This window comes from Carassius gibelio, chromosome B3 (genome assembly GCF_023724105.1).
Source record: "Carassius gibelio isolate Cgi1373 ecotype wild population from Czech Republic chromosome B3, carGib1.2-hapl.c, whole genome shotgun sequence".
NCBI lineage: Eukaryota > Metazoa > Chordata > Actinopteri > Cypriniformes > Cyprinidae > Carassius > Carassius gibelio.
The window spans coordinates 23,516,522-23,540,053 of NC_068398.1; the positions used below are offsets into that span (position 1 = coordinate 23,516,522).

The following is a 23,532-nucleotide window of genomic DNA, read 5'->3' on the forward strand; positions in this document are numbered from 1 at the left end:
GGCATTCTCACGTATCTCTCTCTTTATTTCTCTGTCTCCGTAACTTCTAAAGGAACGGAAGAGGGACACAGAGGGTATCCCCAAGGAAACTGTGTCTCCCCATCGTGCGAGTCGCTATGCGGGATGAAGGATGGTCTCAGTCTTGATTAAAAACTGTAGGCGATGCTTCACTTGGGTTCATTGTATTGGGAAGTCATCCTGATGGCTCCCCGGGGTTATCGCTCTTTTTCTAAATCTGACAGGTTAACACTAGCAATTAGCAGCCACTGAACTCACTCGAACTCGGTGAACAGTAACAAAGGCAGGTTGAAAGACGATGTGGCTGTTCACCTTCATCCCCGAGGCTGTCCTCCGCTCATACAGCGGCACACACAACAATCTGAAGTGAATTATTAAAAAGAGGAACCTCAGAGTTTTGAAACTTGCTGATCTTTCACACGGACATTGACAGTATTTTGTGGTTTCAGTATTTTTTTATTTTTAATGTGGATTTGCAGGTCTTGCAAAGATTTATTCTTGAGCAAGCAAGGTTTCTCTGGTCCCTTCCAAAAACTTTACACGGGGCTTTCCACTAAAATGGGTTCTTTTGGTGTCCCTCCCTAACATATGAATGTGTAAAAATAGACTTTTATTGAATATCTGATGCCAGTAAAATATGATGCCAGTTTTTATAAGCATTTTTTTCATAACACATCTACAAAAATATAGAATTTTTTTATTTTTTATTATGTGATTTAATATGGCTGTTCCCACTCGTAAGTCTTTCTTTCTCCTTGCTGTATTAGCAGTGTCAATGACACTCTTTATTTGAAACAAAAATCTAAATGAAAGCAATACTTTTTTTTTTTAGTCTTTATATAGCTCTATAAATAAGTTTTAGGGGACATATTTTTATCGAAACACCAAATTTACATATATTTAATGTGTCAACACTGTTATCATTATAACTTCTCTTTAAATTAATACTAATAAAAATGAACATTAGAAAGACCATCGTGTTTTATCACTTTATCATATATTTTCTTAGGTTTTTCTATTGAGGAAGGAGAGTTATCATTGTTTAAATCAGTAAACCATTGGACTAGATATTTGTAGAAATATCAACATTTCAACTGAGTGAAAATGCTGCAAAATAAGGATGCTTTCAAAAATAATGTCATAAATAGATTTTCTTTATCAATTAACTAAATTAAATCAACATTTGGTGTGAGCATCCTTTGCGTTTAAAGCAGTGTTTTCTCTAGGTGCACTTGAGCAGAGTTTTTCAGGTAGCTTTGCAGGTAGGTTTCCTAGTTCTCCTGGACTGAGTCTGTCTCAGTTTGTTCTGTTTCTTCATGTTATTCCATACAGATTGATGATGATCAGATCAGATCAGATCTCTGTGTGGAGCACTGGCTGCTGTCAGTCTCCTTGTGCAAACAAAAATCTCACTGGATAATTACAATTAATGGCAAAAATGAATGTTTGGAAATGGAAACTGATATTCCCTATACTGACATACAACAATCAGCTGACTTAAAACCATTTTTAGCTGCCGGAAATCCTAGTGTTCTAATAATTTTGTCCACCACTTTTTTTAAGATATAGTAGGCTATATATAAAGGAATATATAACGTATCTTTCTAATAAGTGCCCTGTGTAGTATCACAACCTCACCTGGAGAGCCCGACTGCTAATGAACTGTAAATTAGCCAACCTTGTTCTCCTCAACCAGTTGCTTTTTTAAAGCCACGGCTATCCCTCAGCATATATCAAAATGTCTAAACGAACTAACACAACAATTAAGTCTTTGTTTGCCAGATAAAATGTTTACTAACGATGAAAATAAATCACCTTTCCAAAAGGGAAAGGCGCCCATTTCGTGGATGACCCCCGTGTAGTTTACCTGAGTCACCACGAGGGGGCGCACAGCTTATCTCATGATCCTCTCTCACTCTCACTTTCTCTCTCTCTCTCTCTCTCTCTCTCATACACACACACACACACACACACACTCTCTCTCTCTCTCTCTCTCTCTCTCTGCTTCTCTCGCGACGCTGAGCCACAAAGCGGACCGTCGGCGCACGGCAGAGGCACCTCGCCGCTTCAGGGTGAAGATGTACGGCGGTTTGTGCGCCCGTAAGCTGGCTCGCCGGTCGCGGTCAGCGTTAATCGCCGCGCTGACGGTGCTGCTGGTCCAAACGCTCATCGTGTGGAACTTCAGCAGTCTGGACACCGGAGAAGAGCGAAAAGACAACGGCAGAGAGAAGAGGGACCGGATCGGCATCAACAAAGCCTTCAGCGAGTACCAGAAGAGCGGCGTCCAGACGAGGCATCAGCAGCAGCCGCCGCTGGGGAGAGCGGCCAGTCGACACAAACAGCAGCCGGTAAGGCGGACTGCTTCCCCCGTTCACCGCGCTCCATTCATTCCTCGCGGTCCGCCGTCATAACGGGCCCGTTCTCGGTCGGAAAAGATGCCTGATCCCCAAACCCAGCGTTTAAGGGTGTTTCTGCGTTCACAAACACGGGCAGGGTGTTTTGTTTACGATGTGATGTGATGAGCTGTAGCTCTTGTTGTCATGACTGTATTCCGCGGATGAGACCGTGACAGTCGCGCGCGGCGCGTAAGACGCAGTTTTGATGGACACTTGTGTATCTCGTGTTTTTGCACAGTCTGTGATCTCGTGTGGCGGATCGCTGTCTGTTACAATGATCTCTTCGTGACCTTTATGAAGAGTGAATGGATGTATGATCTATAATCCGGTTTCGTCACTATGTCTATGGCTGTCGAGTAAAAGCGTCAGTTTTCTTATTAAATACGCTGTATTGCTGTTTATCGAGCAATTTTATAATAAAACGTTTGCAAATGTTGTGTTAGGTAAATTAAAATGTATTTTATTTGATAACATAAAATAACTGCTATACGTCAAAATATAGACCGAAATATCCTAACTGAAACGTGTCTTAAAATGCATTTAATATATATATTTTTCACACTTAGGTTGCAAAATTGCTTAACACCTTATGTTTATGCGTTTTAAGCTCAGTTGATAAAATTTTTCTGTAAATGTGACTTCATTAGGTAACATGAGTGAGAGTATAAGTAAGTAAAAATAGCTCTGTATAGTTACCTTTTCTCTTTTTAATGAGTATCAGCTTCTAAAACTCAACTATCTGGTCAAAAAGCAAATGTTTGTGATATGACAGTTGTTTAACTATGGTTCACTATACCTAGACTGCATTTTTTTGGAATTGATGTTTATGTTATTCAAAATTTATGATGCGCATATCTAAGAATGGCTTCTAGATAGGCGTCTCTCTCACAGCCAGAGTGTCTAAAATATTAAAGTGTTTCTAATGAATTCACACAGAATACCTTAAACGGCCCACCTTGGTGAAAGCGCTACACTCCCTCATCAGTCTGCCTCGTTTTTTCATGATTAATTGATACTAATTGTCATGTATATCTTATTAACATAATTCTCTCAAACATAGGTTTGCCTAATCTAATTGGAAATCTCTATAGCTGTGTGTTTGAACAGCTTTCTCCTCATTGAAGACAAAATGATCCTAATTGTGTTCATGTATATCTGGGTAATGTAAAAACATGCAGGCTGGAACAGATTTTCACTGCAGGCTAATACTAACATCACCATTTGGCTTCCATGTGGTAAGGTTCTTTTTTTTAATTGCAAAGGTGTTAATTTAGCTTTCTAATCCAGGTGTAATGTAAACTACAGCGAGCCTGGAGCGACGTTCCGTCTCATTTAGTCTCTGGCTAATATCCCCACAGACTTGTTGCTCTGTCTGTGTCTAATGTGATAACTCTATTCTTCTGTGGTCGTATTTAAGCCCGCAGTCTGAAGTGCACGTTATGATCCCTCCAGCACTAATCGACAGATGATATTTGCAGCAGGACTTGCTTCTCACACCTCTTTGCCTTCGGGTTTTCGCAGTTTGGCAGGAGTGTTAATGTCCAGTAAATGTGTGCATGTCAGCAGAGTGGCTCGATGCCATCCTGCCTCGGCAGTGTGAAGTGTGCCTGTCTTTCGGTGTCGTCTGCTCCGAAATGCTCCCTGTAGAGCCATCAGCTTGCTTGAAGCCGGCTCTGCTGCAGGAAGCGTCCTGTGCCGCTCGATTCGTTCAAACGTGGCCGGTTGCAATAATTAAAGAGTGTGGCTTGGGTGACCCAAGCACCGGTCACCCTTTTTTTTTTTTCTTGTACACTCTCTGCTCTTCCTTATCTGTTCTGCTCTCTGATTAGTTTGTGGCCTCGATGGGCTGTTTATTCTGGCAAACAGGATTGGCAGAGGATTAAAGTGGGCACCCGATTGTTTCAGCTGTTTATCTCGATCCTCGTCCTGAGACGGCGAGGTGGGAAGGCTGGAGCGAGAGTTAGAAACATGAGTGTTTCAGAAGATGCATCTCTTCCGCCCCCTGAAGTCTCTCAAACCTGCTGAGTTCCACAGACAGGAAGTAGATGCCTAAAGGGAAGTCGCTATTGGAATTGCACCAGGCTAATTTGCTGTTTCTAGTCATTTGTGGCCTGGACCACAAAACCATCAGTCACACGGGTATATTTCTAGCCAAAAATTCATTGTATGGGTCAAAATTACAGATTTTCTTTTATGCCAAAAATCATTACGATATTAGGTAAAAATCATGTTCCATGAAGATATTTTGTTAATTTCCTACCATAAATGTATCAAAACTTAATTTTTGAATAGTAACTTTAAATGCATTTTTCTCAGTATTTAGATTTTTTTTTTTTTTGCACCCTCAGATTCCAGATTTTCACACAGTTCTATCCTAACACACCATACATGAATAGAAAGTTTATATCTTATATACATCTCAATAAAAACAATTAAATAAAAATGCCCTTATGACTTGTTTGGTGGTGCGGGGTCACATTTTTCTATTCTGGCTTTGCCTAGTGTGTTTGTGGCTGTCTAAAAAGCGTTGTGAGTCTTTGTTTGTCTGTGTGTTTGGCTGAAGTGCTGCACTCTACCTGGCCTGTGTTGACTTCAAGAGAGCAAAAGAGATGGAGGTGTGGCTATGCCCTTTTTGTTCTGCACTTTGTGTAACTGCGGACTGCTCTTTAATACCACAGTCACAACTCTGCCGGCTCAAATTGTCTGCTCTTCAGCCTTTTTGATTAAAGAGACGTGAGACACAGATGACCTCTCACCTCTCGTGGGCCACTGCGCTGCCTTCTTGAACATGGCATTAACCCAAGCCCACACGCGATCTGTGCCCAGCGGAAACACTGCAGGAAAGAAGAATCTTCTGTTTCTCGCAAGTTCGTGTTTTGACTCATTTATCTTGATTAACATATTTGAGGAAATCGGTGCAGAAGTGTCAGCAGATTTCGGTCGGTCCACATAATTTGTGTATTATTTGGTTATTCAATTCTGGATTCCTTGTTTGGTTTCTTCTGCTTATTCTTCCTGAAACTGAAACTGGAAGTTCCATTGCCTGTGGAAATGGGGATGTTGGCTGTATGTGGATTAAACCTCAGAAAAATGTGGGATTTTCTGTAAATGGCAAAATTGGCTCATTTACATCAGCAGTTTTTACTTTATGAATAAGTAGTTTTGTGCCACTTATACAAAGAATTTCCAAGCCCAGATGTAAAATCAGCCATTAAAGCTGGCCTTTAAATTAAACTATAAATGGATGTGCAAAATGTAGTATTTTCAAAATCAACTTGGTTCAATGATTCAGCATGATCCCGAAAAATAATTTAAGTTTTCTATATAATTAATAAGAAAATGATACAGAATTATTAATGTTATTACACACACAGTGTTGAGGAAATCCTGTCCTTAGGTTTCTGTGGGCCAAAAAGAGAAATATACATAATACATTATGTATACTTAATTATGTATGCTTACATTTATGAAACCAGCATTTTCGTTGACTTGATTGCACAGATACTATTTAAACTGAACTGAGCTGGATCATGACATCATTGAATTCAATGTTGAACAGGCTTTTTGATCTATTGATGCACTATATTTTCCTATTTAATGCTGTTCAGTTGCTTGGTTACAATCGATATTGTTAAAAGCGCTATATAAATAAAGGTGACTTGACATACACGCACACATATATTTACAAAATATAAAATTATGATACAGTATAAATATATTATATAATGCAGTAAGAAAATTGTATTACTATATATTTATACATAAATGTTACATTTTAATTTGTATTCTGGGTTTATATAATTTTTTTTTTCCCCCTCTTCCTCTTCCTGTGCTAAAAGAAAAGCTCTAGATAAATTTGGCATCCCCACTAATTGAAAGATTTCGGTGGGCAGATGTAGGGTTGGGTAAAACATGCCAGTGAAGGTGATTAAGTTAATTTCACATGTGCTTGGCGTGTTTTGATGCCTGTGTTAATGCAGCAATAACATTTGCTGTAACATGCTCTCATTAGCCAGATGCCGCTGCGCACCAGGTGAGGGGAACGCCACGTTTGTCTTGTTACAGCATGTTCTGATTCTTCTCAGGTCACCCGGTCCCACGTGCTCAAACACCGCTCGGGTCCTGTCGCCGCAGGACGTTCCTGATGCGAGGGGAGTGGGGTTTGATGGTGATCAATCTCTCATGTCGTGCTCAGCGTGTGTGCTGAATGTGAATGTGCTCATTATCTGCTGACCGGTCGCCTTCTGAATTAGCGGTGGCTTCCCAGTGGGAGGGGCTCTGGGGACCGACAGTGACATAAGTGTCCACATAAACACACGCACACCTATGGGGCTCTTTCTCACCCACTGTAGCATGTGGAGTGATCTCTCCTAGAAGAGCTCCACAGAGTGTACCCAATGATGATTAGGGAGACAAAGCTTAAGAATAACGCATCATAGTCCTCAGGCTCACATTCATCCTTATCACACAGCCTAGTTTGTAGACATATATCAGGGTTTCTGTAAATGTTTTTGTTATTATTATTTTTATATGTTTAAAAATTCCCAGTGACACAATGTCCGGTACTCCGGTTAAAAGAACAGAAAAAAGGCAAATCCAATTTCTGTTTAATTCAAGTAAGTTGTTTTAATAAAAAAAAAAATTAACCGCATTTATGGATAATTCCAAATGTTGTCCATAATTTTAACAGGGAAAAAAGAAAAGAAACTTATCAAGCAACTTTAATAAATAGCAGAAATAACACAGGACAAAATACATGATGTACAAAGTAATTCTGTAGCATAATTACTTTTGTTATCAGTAACGCAATAATAAAGCAATTTTGTGCATTAATAAATAGAACTGTCCCATTGCACCAGACATTGCACCAAAATATGACTTATCAGTCATATTTTGTTAATAATGTGACATTTTGTGACCTAATTTGACATGAATTAATGCGGAGGCCCCATTTATTCAAGACAATATTCAGAGGCCCCCATCTCTATATTTCCACTGGGACTTCTATTGTAGAGATGATGACAAAGTTGCTTGTTTTCAAAAATTTTGAGTCACACAAACTGGGAAAGTAATGATTCATAGTGTCATAGATTCAAATAATAAACTGTACATTTTTAAATTCATAATTACAGAAAATATATATCAAGAAAAAAAATTACAGTACCTGGTACTTTTTTTTTTTTAGTACCATCTCGGATGAGGTTCCAAGTGAACCATACCATTAACAAAACGTGACATGCAAACTCTGCTGAACACTGATTGGCCGGAGTGAGTCGTCACTACCTGCATCACTGAACTTGCAACACACACACAAAAGAACCACTAGATTTAAATCAGCAAACCAATGATCGAACGCAACCTTTTTTCTCCAAAAAGTTACGTTGTCTGTTGAGGAAGTACAGGTGTTCCTCTCACTGACAGCAGATGAGCGGATCCAGCGAGAGCTTGATGGAGACTCGTGGCAGTAGAGGCGGTGCAACTATAACGACGTGTGAACAATCCTGCCCTCTCTAAAGCCATACTAAACTGCAGTGGAAATGCAAACCGTACTGAGCCGTGCCGAGTCGTAACACGCAGTGGGAAAGCGTCAAATGTTACCACACAAAATAAACAAAATAAACAAAAATTCCCCTTTTGTCCGGCCAGCTGTGTCATTCCCAGTCACGCAACTAATTGTCTTAGCAGAAACTGTGTAGTGGAGACATTGTCTTTCTGTCAGTCTTTTCCTGTTATTGAGTTGTTCCATCCTCTCCTCTCCTCGCTGTGCAGTGCTGACTCGCACTCCGTCAGTATGCCTGAGTGCTTAAAGGCCATCTCTCTCTCTCCCTCTCTCTCTCTCTCTCTCAACATTTGATCCAGGCTGGTCGTTGTTTTGCTTGATCATCAGAAGCTGCCCCAGGGCGCTCGTTTGCCCCAGCTCCAGTTGGACAGCTGCCCTGTTAGCATTTCCTCCTCTCCATTAGCTCTTAAACAGGGAGGGGAGTATATCTCAGACCTTGTAAAGATGGATGACTTTGAATCGGGAAAGTTGAGCCAGGTTGTTTTTGCACGGCTTTCGAAGACTAGAGGCGAATGTGTTTTCATAAGGCTACCTTCGTTCCAGAAGAGCAGAGAAGACCAAACCGAGCACTTTCATTTCTCTCTGACTGTTACGTAATGAACCGAGCCAACACCTATTGATTTGTTTCTCTGTGTTAAGCTGATGGTTATCAGAAACAATTCCATGATGTGCTCTCTTAATGAGCGGGCTCGGTCCCGTTGCCTCGCCAATGACTTCATCTAGTAAAAAGAAAGCAAGCGCTGGGCCGAGTTTATAGTTTACACCGAGCACCGTGATAAAGACTTTCTTTTCCTGGCACAGCCACCGTCAGGAAAATGCTTTCAGGAGGCTGAATGTCTATTGTGTTTTAGGGTAGAATATCTTGCTAGCAGTGGATTATGTCCTTTATAAACATGTCCATAAAAAGTGAGCTAATTGTTATGTAAGCTTGACAGCACAATAGTGGCCTGTCACAGATATCGAAAAAATTGCAAATTGCTGCACCGTAATGCTACCATTAACATAACTGTGGTCAGTCACTATTCATACTTCGCTAAGTACGCCGCTACAGGCCCTTAATTCCATCTCACCCCTGGCATCGCTGATGTCTATTTGTTATCACTCATTGTGTGCAAATGGAAGGGGGCGGGGCTTAAAGATGCTTGTTGAGTAGTGGGCGGGGTGATGGAGTGGCATCTGTGTATTGACTTTCTTTTTGTAAAACGTGTTCGGTCAAGTTTTGATTAATTCTATGCAGAATATTAGGGATGAACTGATATTAAGAGATTATTTCTGAAGCCAGTAATTAGTGTCATGCTATGGCCAAAATATAAATTCGATAATAATTTGTCTAAATTAATAAAAAATAATAATAAACTAGGGCCTATAATTACTCATTCTGCAAATTAATTTAGTCATCACATCTTTATAATAAACAGCATTTGGAGATGTGCTAGATTATTAAATAATTTGGTTGCGACAAAGGTAATCTGAATATAAAGAACACGGCCATGCACACTACGCAGAAACAAAATCGACTGATACAAATAGATACAAAATAAATACAAATTAATATGTAATATAGGCTGAGTAGAACCAATATGGTACTGATATATTACGTATCCCTATAATAAATACAGCTTAACTGGTGAAATATAGGAGTATACAAACACTTCAGTAAATGCATTAATGCTGTATGTGTGAAGTTGATGATTGAAGAAGACGGCGGTTGGCGCTGCAGATGAAGAGAGGGCTTGTGTATCAATGTGAATGCCTTCAGTGTGAGCGCTGGAAAACGTTGGTCAGGGTGTGTGACTGTGTAACTGTGTGTTAGTCACATGAATGAGGCTTGTGTTACAGCTACGGCTGAAGGAAAAGAAACTTGTTATAAACTCAATCGACTGCTTTACAACCTCCATCCACACAGGTAGGGCTCACCCCACCACCCCGCTACATCTGTCTCTCTCTCTCTCTCTCTCTCTCTCTCTCTCTCTCTTGCTCTCTGTATTCCTGGCTGTCTCTTTGTCTATGTGCTTTATTAGCATGATAAATCATCGCACATGCATTTGCAGCTGAGTGGCATACAGGGAAAATATTGCAAAAACAAATATACCAATATTTTCAGTTATGATGATTAATCAACATTTCATTATGGATATTCTTAATTCGTCTTATTTTACTCATTGAAAGGTTCTGTATGAATAAAGTTTGTTTGATTTTTATTTATTGAAAACTTCCCCCAATTTATACATTAATGTAAAACTCACTTAAAGTTAATTTAATTACACTCTTAAATGTAATATTTAATATCTCAAAATGAATATCCATTTTTCATTACGTCCATTATAGTGCCATGAAGACTAAATTAACATTTTGATTAATTTTAGTCTTTAGTTTTGTATGGTTTAGCCATTTATTAAAGCAGAATATAATTGAATTATTTATTATATTGACCATTTATCAGCGTAACATGAAGGTAATTATTGCCTTTTCTGTAATTTATTTTTTGTTATTTATTTTCAGCAGTATATAGGTTTGTTGTGGAGATCGAATTCAAGTTTACAATGATCATGGTTAAAATTTTAGCCTATTTCTTTAAGAATGATTTTAGATTTTTAAACCGCAAATATCAATCTATGTTTTATCATTGTTTAAAAAGGTAATATTCAGTGGAATTACTCTCTCTTACTCTCTTTAAGTCTGTCTCTATTTCCCCCACAACCCCGCAGTAACACTCCCACATGTACAACTACTGTATATTCACACACATGCCATTTAAAGCTATGCCACACACACACACACACACACACAACTAGAGACGATCAGCTTTAGTCAGACAGGTTGAAGGGTCTCTGGAGTTTATGTCTGTCCGTCTCTCTCTCTCTTCCTGTCTCCTCTCTGAATAGGTCTCTCAGTCGGTTTCTGTCCGCCGTGTATATTGTGTCCTCTACATTCCAGCGCTGAACGTGGGCCAAACCGGCTCGTCCGTGTATGCATCCCCAGCGAGCAGCCACCATAATCCACCCAGCATCAGATAATCACACTACTCTACAAAAGCCTCATTACACACGGCCTAATATCAGCCATGGATTTTAGCAGATGCAATAACAAATACTTCAAATCCATAATCCCAAGAGTAGACAAAAATCCCATTGGTAGGCATCTTAAACTAGTTTTTGTGTTTGTTTGTTTTTGTCTTGTGCAGATAGCGAGCGGCATCCTGGGAATATGGCCTGGTGTTGTTTTATGCTCGAGTGTGAAATTCAGAGAATTTAAATCATTCCGTGAATTTCCAAGGCCTCGTTTGCAGCCGTCTTCTGCTTTGAGAGACCTCTCATATCTTATTTTTGTTTTGTAAACTCCTTCGGCGCCAAAGCTAATGATCCTCTTGTCGTTTCTGTATCCGACGGAGAATCATTTGTGAATGTCTGTGAATGTTGGCGATGATTTAACGTGGTAAATGAGGAGAATATTATCTTGTTATATTATAATCACAAATAGCTTTGTCTGCGAGCCAACAGGAGCTCCCAAATCACTACCTTTTTTCGAGCCACAAATGCCATTTCAACCAGTCCATTATACAATATGCATCCTGCAACAGAGACCTAATTAAAGTGCGCTGGAAGGGCATAATTCTAGGCAATGTCTGCTGGGGCTTGTGAATCATGTCGGCTGCATGTGACCAAGACGCAGACTCTTTCACAGCTCCGATCATGTGACTCTTCCACTCTCTTTTTTAGCGGCAAGCAAGCAAATGCGAGGATATCATACACTGGTGTGAATTCCCACCGAGCCTCTGAGTGTCCTTTAGTCTGCAGGGTAGGTTATGCTAATAAACTCCCTCTGCCATGCACGGTTAGATTCCCCCAGCAGAACAGAGGGTCCCCGTTCGCACTCTTTTAGACGAACCCCCTGTGAATCCCTCTAAACAGCTGGTCTGTGTGTTCAAATGCAAAGGTTGCGATTGATTTCTGACAGGGATCTGGAGACCCCCGAGCCCGCTGTTGGAGATACAGTCACAGGCCAGCCAGCCTCAGTATTTAGATGTGATTAAGTGCAGGCTTCATGACATGCTCAAGGAGAACACTGCAATTTATGTGTATTTTCTCCTTAAAAAAAAAAAAAAAATCTTAATCCAGCATCTACTCAAATCCCTGGCCTAATCCCCAGCAATCCCAGAGGGTTTGGGAATACTTTGTTTGTTGCTAGTGTGTCTTTATTAACTCTTTGTCTCACTGATATTAGAGCTTCGTATGCGAGTGGTATGATCTCTGCCTCAGACAGCACGTCCACAGTCCACTCACAGTTTGTTTGCAGATCGCATGATGCATATTTCATGCAAACCTAGAAAGCAACTTTCTCAGTCTGGCAAGCTATAATCTGACTGAAGTTAGTGATGCACAGTATATGAATAATATAGCATGCTGGCTATCGTTTTGGGTCCCTTTTGGATATTTAATTGATTTGTGTGTATATATACAGTATATAAAAATGTATTTAATGCTAAGTATACTACAAATACATTGACATATGTACTTAATAAAAATACATTGCATTAGGGCTGCAGCTATCGATTCTTTTTGTAATCGATTAATCTAGCACTTAATCGATCGATTAATCGAGTAATCGGATAAAACGATTTGTGTGTGTTTTTAAACAACCAAAACAAATAATGCATAACAAAAATGATGTGGCTGTAAAATGAACAAGCATTTGGCTTTTATTTCTCAACAGAGGTATTTATTTCCAAGTCCAAAAGTTTGGCTCCAAAAGTTAAGTGCCAAGTTGGCATTGCCAACAATTATAGAACAATGTACAGTTAAGTGAACTTACTGTAACATGTATAACATGTATTGTAAAACTAATATGAATATAAACTTAGTTTTTTGTCTTCTTAATACACAACATTACAAAAAAAGGATTGCACCTTCTGCAAATTTAGTTTAGTTAACCTGAGAACAAAAAATGAATATAAAATATCAAGCCAAACAGGTACACAATGTATAAAATGTATAAAAAAAATTATGTAAATAAAACAATTATAAACAATTATAAATAATAAGCTGTAATCTCAAAACAAACATCAAAATGTACGTGCGTGCGTGTGTTTGTGTGTGTGTGAAGGGGTTCTTTTTTAGGCTATACTCTTGCAATTGAACGTGATAGTTAGGTTTACTATAAAACGTCATCAAAGTTAGACATCATATCTAGTCTAACTGCATCACGACATCGCTACAAATGCAGTATGGGATTAAAATCAGCGAATATCAATAGGCTTAGACTACGTTAATTTACCTTGTTTCAGCGATGCTTGGTGAAACAGCATAGAGTGGATGTCTTCTGTTCAGATGCTGAATCATGGAAGATGTGCTGTTGTGGTATGCCAGCTCTATTTTGCAGTAGAGACACTGCACCTTGTTCTCTTCTTTATTACGTGTGTAATGATCCCACACTTTAGACAATTTCTGCCGTTTATTTATAGATCTATTCTCCGCCATCGCGCCAACTAAATTCAAAAGGTCCGAGTGAATAAACGGTCCGTGTGACACAATCAAATCCCTGCGCCGCGCGTATAGTGCGCGTCATAGGAATTTAACGAGGCTTCGAGGCAGAGTTTTTGCCTCGAGGAATTTTTGTAATCGAGTAACTCGAGTAACTCGAGGAATCGTTTCAGCCCTACATTGCATTTGTACTTTTAGTATAATATACTGGTATACCTAAAGTCTGCTAAATTGGAACAACTCATTTTATACTTAAGGCACTTTAATTGTGCAGAAGTAGTGCTGAAGTCCAGCTAAAGATATACTGAAGTATATTTGATTGTGCTAAAGTGGAACTATTGAAATGTTTAAATACCTTGCATTTAAAGATCGATATTATTCAAAGATAATGCAATCCTCTTCTATAATGACATTAAAACACATTTTAGGCTTAATATTAAGAAATGTGCATTGTGCACAAGTAGTGCTGTGAATACGGTTTAATTATAATGTGCATATCAGGAAGACTCGAGTGATATGTCAGTAAATATGTTAGATTTGAATTATACTTTGTATGAAATAAATGCATTTTAATATATTACTTTTTTACTAAGGATTAATTTGGGCCAGTAACATTTTTTAAATATATATTTATTCACCAAGTATACATTAAATTGATCAGAAATGACCATAAAGACATTTAGCTTATAATGTTATGTTATGAAAGGTTTGTGGATTTGAAAATTCAGTTTTGCCATCACAGGAATAAATTACATTTTAGAATATATTCCAATAGAAAACAGTTAATTTAAACTGTAATAATATTTCAAACTTTTAAACTAATTGTTAACATATTTCAGAATAAATATATCAATTGTTTCATGTTTCATATTAAAAAGTTGTGATTCCTGAATTCACTTGTTGCATTTAAAGTGACTGATTTAAATTTTTAGAGATTTATTTTAGACAAAGCATTGTAGCGTATTAATTGATGTTGGCTACTTTACACAACTGATCCTTTCTAAGTATGTAGTTCTTAGCGAGAATTGGACCAGACTTTTTGTCATTTAGTCAAGGGTCCGTCTGTGAGTAGTATAACATGTGGTCGGTAACTTGGTTTAGCGTCCGCCTCTCGGGAGACAGTCTTTTGATTGGAGGGTGATTCGGTGGACAGGTGAATCATCTGATTATGAATCAAGACTCCCACACGGTCTTGTGCTTCTTCACTTTAATCTGTGGAGAAAGAACCGCTAAATGTCAAGTGTCTGGTGTACTGGGACAGACCAGTCACTGAAGCACGGCTCTCAGTTCGACTTTTTCACTTTGGGGTGCCCTTTTAGAAACTCCAGAGAAGAGAAATGGGGTATCCATTTAAGGCCAGATTCACAACCTGAAAAGGATGAATAGCTGAATGAAAGGAATACTAATGAAGAGAGGGAATTGGCTCATTCTGACTTTGCTAGTGCCCTCTTCTTCTCCATAGTTGAGCGGGATGGATGGGGCCACTGAACTGAGAGGTGTCATTTTATGGTCAATTACAATTTTAAGCTAGTTTTCTTGTTCTCTTTAATTTTCAATTGTATCTTTTTGTTAATTGTTGTAGTTAACAATAGCAACGTTGCTTATATGACAGTACCCTTGGGAATCGAACCCAAGACCTTGATGTTGTCAGCGTTATGCTATACTGTTTAAAGCTACAGAAACATCAAGATAATAAAATGTGTTAGCTTGGAGAATATGCTGTAGTTTTGTCCACTGTGTAGAGGAGATTTCATGCAGTATAAGTGCTTCATGCCGCCTAGGCCTAAGCACCACCAAGAACATCATACACATGCTGATCTGCATGTACACGGATGCCTTTGAGTGAGTGCAAGAGCCTCCCAGATGATCTTGAGCTCGCTGAAAAGATCCAATTGAGACACACCACTGAGTAATGGTGACTGAAAGCCTGCCAAAGCACTGGCTCTAAGAGTTGAGCTTTGCTTCTGTAATCTACTCTTGAGCCAATAGGAGGGGGCAAATAAATGACCGTAATTATCCTGAGAGCTGTTATTTGCATATCTTTGAGTCCTTTTTCCTCTGACATTAGTTTTCAGTCACTTTGCCATTTAAGTTTCTATTTGGGTTGATTTAGTGTAAGTGTTGGTTACAGCCTCCGTGACATTAAGGCTGCGCTGCTCATAAAAGACATCGCCGGGTGTGTAAGTCTTGCTGCTAATCTACCTCGGCCCGCTGTTATTGCTCTTCAACACAGAGGGGACGTGGAAGAATTGCGCCAGCCTGCCACTGTGTCAGAACGGCCTGTGAAACATTTAAGGGCAGTTTATGGAGGAATTAAAACAGTTCCCCTCCAAACCAGCATAGTTAGTGTAATTAAAGTCTATGGCTTCCTCAAAGTTCCCTAATCATTCCTTTCCCCCTGGTGTGCTTTCTCTCTCTCTCTCTCTCTCTCTCGCTCTCTTACATTCTAATTCTGTCTCTGTCTATATCGCGCATCCTTTTTCTCTCTTTCACTCTGTAATGGGAAGGATTTAGTCGTCTGATGAATAGCACTGCACTGGCTAACTGATCCCATAGGGTCTGAAGCGATGCTGATTCTGGCCAAGAGAAAAGGCCAGAGCCCTAGAGATCCTCTGATGATGGCGGTCACACACTCCTCCAGCTGCACCCCTGCAAGGCTCCACTGCTGAGAGAGGGAGCTTACTTCTCTTTTACATGTCGTCCAGTAGCATCAGAACCCTCGTTGCACACTTTATGCCACTTTGCTAAAAGCAATTACTTCTGTGGAATTTCAAGTATTTTATCTCGCAATGCTGGGGTTTTTAGGCATTTTAATGCATTTTCATATGATTATCGCATGCAAGTGAGGTTGTAAGGTTATTTTTTCAAAATATGGGGGGGGGGGGGGTTCTAGAAAATTACATTCACTTTCAGTTTGAATTAATCTATTCATTTATCCAGATTTTTTTTATTCCACATAAAATAGTGATTTTGCATTTGACTTTTCATTTTCATTTTTGCAAAATACAAACAAAATATTACAGAAATGTTGTAGAATATAAAATAGTTTTTTACATTTTCTCTTATAATGCAAAATTCTAATGCATAAAAATGCAAAAATAAATGCATTTTTACAGTTAGAAATAAATGTGCAGATCTACATGTAACCGTATGAATAATTTTATGTTTTAAGTAATGTATGTTTAAAACATTTAGTTTTTTTAAGTATTATAGACATGTTCAATTTAGTTCAAATTCAAGCATATATTTTTATTTATTTAAGCATATAAAGTAGTCCCATAGAACTGGTGAGCAAAATACGTTTTGTAATTACATTTGTCTTTTGATTTTCATTCAAATTGGCAAAATGCATTTCAGTAATGAGATATAAAAATTATAACCCCCTTTTTTTGTTTCTTCTTCCTTGTATGTTATATGCATGTTTCATCCTTACAGGAAGTTTTTCCTCTCTGCATTCACTTTACTTTCTGCCCACCTCAGTTTGAAAATTCCTGACACAATAGACAAGGATGTGATTATAAAATCCAGTTTCCGACATTATTCTGTAATTTCATTTCCATTTCATTAAACCATTGACATGTTTTTTATTTATAAGTAATCCAGTCATACCATGGTTCTGCTATGGCGCCTGTCCACCATGCTGCTTTTTAGTACTTTGTTCTGAGAGACAAATCCCTCATGCCACCAGGAAAGTGCATTGTGGGATTGCATCTGTAGTCACACTGTCAGACTCATCCATAAACCCCAGTGTTCTTTTTCTCCTTTCTCCCACAAGCACAGTGATGTACAATGCAACCACATAGCCCTGACCACAGCCACATAGTGTAAAGGAAATCAATACTTCATAACAGCTCCCAGGCAGGCAGGGAATCCTGCATCTGTGTCTACAACTTGTAGGGAGAGACCGAGAAGTTCAGGTGTAACAGGATCAATGGTAGGAACCATCACACACACACACACACACCGCGATAACTCTCCTGATATGATGCTGGACTATGTTAGGTTGGAAGTAGACTGGCAGCATGTGGAAGAGCTGTCAGAAGAGCTCAGGAAAAGCCTGATATGAGGCCAAAGGGTTAGGCTCAGCCCCAATCTGAGAATCCATTTTCTGCTCGAATTCTTCAAAGTCATTCGTCACCTCTGCATTCAGAGCTTTCTTTCTTTCTCTCCCTCTCTCTACTTCTTTCTCTTTCTGTGAGTAACTGTGTTATTTTCCCCTCCTCATACCCTGGCAGTCCCTCTGACTGTGTCATGTGAAGAGTTGTTCTAATCTCTTCTTCCAAATTTTGTGAGGCCTCTTCCTCCTTTTATGTGATCCTTTTCAAGTTTTAATAGGCTCATGGGCGTACTGTGTCTTTGAAGTGGGGTTCTCCACTCCATGTCCCATCATTGTTTCAAATTAAGGGCTTAAAGATAGTGCAGTTCCCTACATCTCAGCCTCTCCTCTCTCATTTTTTTGCCCAGTTAAATTGAAGACCTCTGTGTAAACAGTTCTTAAGACAAGAGTGTCTGAAGAGTCCAATGGTGGGACTACAGATGCACGCATATTAATATTCTGCCGAAAATTATTTTCACGTTGTAGCCATTAATTGATGAATGGAGATAATGAGATTCTAATATAAAGGAACAAATTAAATAAAATTCATGCATTTATTATTATTTTTTTATAAATTAAACATTTAAAGCGAATACTCTTAAAAAAAATTTAATCACATGTTTTTTTTATGCTAAGTGAAGTTACAATAATATCCGTAGTTATGCATTCTACAATGGTCAGCCAGCTTGATTAAGAATTACCAATGAAGTTTTGTTAGTTAAGATGTTAGGTGGGGATACTAGAATGCAAAACAACATTTGCATATGCATTTAAATGTTTGTGGTCTCAGGCCAAAGGTGTTAGAGATCAGGATTAGTTGTGCTTGGTTGAATGTTGGAAAGATGGATACGCGTGGGCAAGTGGTGGGCAGGTTCATGTAGGAGCCTCCAGCTACCTTCTACATTTATACAGCTCCGGCTGGCCAGAACAGACATGGAACGAGTGGGGAAGTCGGAACAAACAGTACTTGGGTACCACATTGGGCTATTTTGTTCAAACGGAGTGTATAAATTACAGGGTACTGGTTGTACTGGTCAATTACCTTATAAAGTTTGTGTTTGTAAAAGTTGCCTTGTGTCCACTTCAGATGAATGACACTGATTGGATAAGAGCTAAAAATACACTACCATTCAATGGTATTGTTGTTAAGGATGCATTCAATTGATCAAACATAACAGTAACAATATATAATATTAAAAAAGAAGACTTTACGTTTATCAAAGAATGAACCACTGATGTCAAATGGACTATTTTAATGATGTCCTGACTACCTTTCTGGGCCTTGAATGTTGTAGTTGTGTTGCGGTATGGTCAGAAAGCTCCCGAATTTTATCAAAGATTTCATGTTTTCGGAAAATGAATGAAGGTCTTGCGTGTTTGGAAGAACATGAGGGTGAGTTATTAATGCCTGAATATACATCTTTGGCTGAACTATCCCTTTAAGCAGTACAACGGTTGTGAACACAGATAATAATTAGAAATGATTCTCGAGCAGCAAATCTGCATATTAGAATGATTTCTGAAGGATCATGTGACACTGACGTAATGTCTGCTTAGAATTCAGCTTTGCATCACAGGAATAAATTGCATTTAAAAATATATGAAAATAGAAAACAGTCATTTTGAACTGTAATAATATTTCTGTATTATGGTGTATTTAATCAAATAAATGCTGTGTTGGTGAGAATACAAGGCTTCTTGAACCTGTTTTTTTTCTAACCTGGTTGATGACTTATTTTTACTTCCAAGCACGGTCTGCCAAGAGCTAGTTGGCTTCTTGAGGGGTTACTGAGAATTAAACTGCTGAGACCTGAAAGAGATAAATTAAGCAAATGCCAGACTGAGCTTGGATTACATGCAGAACTGGGACGTCAGATGTGGATAATATTGTTATTTGGTTTCCAATCTGAGGGCACATTAATGCATGGACAACAGCCATGGGTTAATGTCAGAATTGGATATCAGCTGATGGATTTGCGCCGTGGTGGATTGATGTAAATGAGATCTGTTAAGGGAGATGAAGAAGAGAGGTGATTGGTATTTATTCAGGGCGTGTTTGCAGATTTATTAAACTCTGAGGTAAAGAAGATGAAGGAAAAACGCAAAAGAAAAAACGGCTTTGTTTCAGACTAAACAACAGACCTCAGAAATCTATTGGATTGAATGGTGTGTGGATATTTTGTTTTGCAGTTGCAGCACAGCAGTGTGAACAGCAAAAGTACTGAGTCATGAACAGAAGGGGATTGTTTTGAGCGTCTGCTGGCACCGAATGCAGTTGCAGTGGTCTGCTGCTTGTGAAAGGGCACCCCGATGCTGAACAGGACTGTTGCATCACTATCCTGGCCATTGATTTTCCCGTATTGACAACCACTCTGCGTCACACTCAGATAAATGATGTAGCGCGCACGCTGCCAATGTTTCTCTAAATTGGTTCCCTCCTCACACATCTAGTCTATAATTGTCATTTAAATATTTTTTGATATAGGCCTACAGGGACTTGTCGCGGAGCAGCAGAGAAATTTGGATGTACCTTCTGTTCTCTTTTTCATGACTGCAACAGCTTCTCATTATAACATGGCTTTCAGTTGTCTTCTTTTTTTTTTTTACTGTTTGTTTGCTTGTTTTGTATCAGCGTACCGTTTTATAAAGTAGTTCTTAATGGGGGATAATTAGGAAATGGTTTGTTTGTATGATTCGTATAGAAACCCAACACAATGACTGCCAGTGTTGTGTGATTAGATTTTACAAGGTACTATAGTTTCCCACATGCTGGTTTCTTCCAGATTAGTAACTATTAAAGTAAAAGACCGGACTAGTGTTATCAGCTGCCATATATTTTATTGCTTTGCTAACTATGTAAATGAATGCAGTTTGATCGTTGTATTCAGACAAAGGTACCCTTTCATTGTGGTTCAGCATGCTAATGCGTTACCAAAAAATCAAATCGATACCTGCTGAGTTGTGCCGTTGGCCAGAGCCTTTGAAATGGGGATGGCAGTGATGGAATGGTATGCTAATTAATGCTGATGATGATGTATTGATGTATTGATACTCTGCCGAGGAAGCCACCCAAGTCCCATGTGTGTATAACCTGATCGAGCCAAACTGCACACCTGCAAAGTTTAGGTGTGTAAGCATGGCACAGGGATGTGTTGTAAAATCAAAGCAGGAGTACAGTGATCCGAGACGGCCTCTGTCACTCAACTTCTTGGATGCCGTTTGATGTTCTTATTCCTCCACACGGGCCACAGACTACCGCCTGGACGTTTGAGTTCTCTGTCGGTTCATGCCACCCAAATAACAGGCCTGGAAAACTGCCTTTTGCGCTGACCTTGCTGCTGTCATTATGTCCAAATCTGGGTTTTTCCATGTATATACCTTACTATTAGCGATCAGTGAAGAGATTAACCCAAAATACACCCCGTTCCAGTGTGCCGCTGGTAGTGCGTGTGGCTGAGAGAACTGAAGGAACCGAGCCAGGGTGGGGCTGTTTTCGGTCCTGGTTCGTGGAAGGGTATTTCTGAGCATGGTGGGTTTCAGGATATTTACACAAGCGAATGAACGAGCAGTCGTTCTTCCTACACAGACCTGCTTTTTACACATACGCCCTGCGGTCCCGTCACCCACACAAAGCTGTAGTTCTCCCACGCTGCCTGACTGAAAGGGGTGGTTATGTAAAGGCATTGGGGCCCGAGTCCCAGACCACTTCGTATGCGAGGAGGCCACATTTCAAGCAATCTGTCTCACAAGCAGCACCTTGAGCGTTCATTAAGAAATCCTTAGCCAAGAGTGGTCGCATCCATTGTGGATTCTCTCTAATTGCTGAGCTGCCACATTTGTATGCCTCTTTAAACACTCTGCCTACAAGGCTTGGACCCTCTCATTAACGACGGTTTCCTGTCGATGGAAAGGTGGATGTTCGTTTGTTTTGATGTAACGGGTTTAACTGAAGAAAATGCTTTTGTTCTCTGATAAAGATAAGGGGCCGGATTCACAAAAATCTTAAGAAAGAAGACATTCATTTCAGGAATTCATATTCTTCTTAAGTTTGTCTTTAAAAAAAATCTTAGGAAAAAGGATAAGAATATTAAGGAATATATTTGGCAATAAGTCGGTATAGTCATATAGCAGATGCTTTTATCCAAAGCAGCTTACAAATGAGGACAATGGAAGCAATCAAAAAAAAAAAGAAAAAAAACTACGATACACATGTGCTATAACAAGTTTTAGTTAGCCTTACTATTATTAAGTTTACTTAACATTAAGTTAGAAAATGAGAAGAAAAATGATTTGTTCATGAATTGTTACCTTTTGAAAAGCAAAATTGTCAAGACAAACTTGGTAAAATGTTGACTTTACAAAGACCTGACTGAACCTTTGGAAAGATGAAAAAATCAATGGCATGGTTTTTGAGTGAAACATTTCCTTTAAATAAATTAACTCTTTACAACCAGGGTTGAAGGACCATTTATTTCTCAGAAAGTGTTGTTTTTCTTGAATGTCTTTGAATTACAGTTCAGTAAACCTCTTCATGTCATTCCAGTTCAGCTTCCTGTGAGATTTGTCCAGTTCTATTCAAATTCCAGCTCATGACCTGAAAGGGAGCCATTCCTGAAATTTGCCCAGCCTTGCCACAGAAGAGCAAAATGTGTTAGACTGATGTGATGTGGGGTTGGCAATTGGAAACCTTCTTAAACAGCATGACTCTGTATCCCTCAGACTTAGGAAAGCATTTTCTGAGACCGTGCCAGAAATCCCTACCATAATGGAGCACTGTTGACCACTTGATACAAAAGCCCAGGCCTTAAACCTTAAAGCAGTGGGCTAAGCCTGGCTTAATGTTTTCTCATTTGCACTGGTGAGAGCTGTGGGCCTTGCGCTTCAGAGAGAAGAGGATGATGCCAATCAGGCCTCGTGCCAACAGGTGCTCAGAGAGTTTGGGGCTGTGTTCAATAGGAAAAACGGCACAAAGCGCCTCAAGCGGAGGCTTATGGGGAATCTCGGCGCACTTCACAGAGAATCCAAAACTGATGATTCTGAGCTTAGTCTACCAGCTGTGAAAGGCAGCTTAGTGCACAAATCACAGAACCGATAGAGGTTCAAAAGTACATCTTCATGCTTGAAGCACTGCTACAATTAGAGCTCGTGCCCTCGTTTAGTTATGTTAATCTGTTAATGGTGAAGTTTGTAATAATGTATCACAGCTAAAAGCAGATACAAAGCTTTTAAATGAATGTCCATTTTATTTTCATAAAATAAACCCCTTATTGTCAGTAAAATAGCCTTTTCCATAGTTTTGTATCATAATAGATGCTAAAATAAGGTTAATATTTGTCTGTCAGTGGAGTTAATACAGCAAGCAAGCATAGCAAGGAAGTAGGTCAGGCTGCGTTTTTTGTGACTTTTCAGTATGGTGAGGTAGATTTGTGCTACAGATGATCAGTCATGTTGTGGCAGGCCATGATCAAGGACTGATGGACGCCTCTATCTTTACATGCTGGAAAAGAAAGCTCTCTGTGCTTTCAAGTTCAGAGGCTTCATAAACATTGAAGTTGTCATGTAGAGGAGTTGTGGTTTGAAGTCCCGTTGCTAGTTCAAAGACTGTTTGAAATAGTGTTTGTCAGAAGTCTAAATGGGTTTATCTGAGTGTTTTTGGGTGTGCATAGTGGAAAGTAACTAAGTGACTTTAAATTACAGACCATATAGAGAGTGGAAATACGATGGAAGCTGAGCTACTTGGTTATTGTGGATGTATGATTGTGCACAATTTTCCAAATAGCAACGTTTTGTCCTCAAGCTTTAATCCATCTGTAATAACCTGCTCTTGCTTTGAAATGCAGGTAATTGGGTAATGTTAACCGATGGACACTATTTTAGCAAACTCATTTGGTCTAGCCTTATTCGGTTATGTAATGGGCACTTTTCATAATTAAGACAATTGCGATGAATTGTTCCACTTCAGATTTTTCCACACGGAAAATC

General features: G+C 39.2%; 1 protein-coding gene across 1 annotated transcript in view; it reads left to right on the forward strand.

Moving 5' to 3' along the window:
• The first annotated feature begins 1,962 nt into the window (after nucleotides 1-1,962).
• Nucleotides 1,963-23,532, forward strand: part of LOC127953607 (xylosyltransferase 1) — a 58,422-nt gene continuing 36,852 nt past the window's right edge. The window contains exon 1 of the mRNA XM_052552829.1: nucleotides 1,963-2,366. Coding sequence (XP_052408789.1) covers nucleotides 2,097-2,366 — 270 coding nt within the window. The 5' untranslated portion in view covers nucleotides 1,963-2,096. The remainder of the gene's footprint in view (nucleotides 2,367-23,532) is intronic.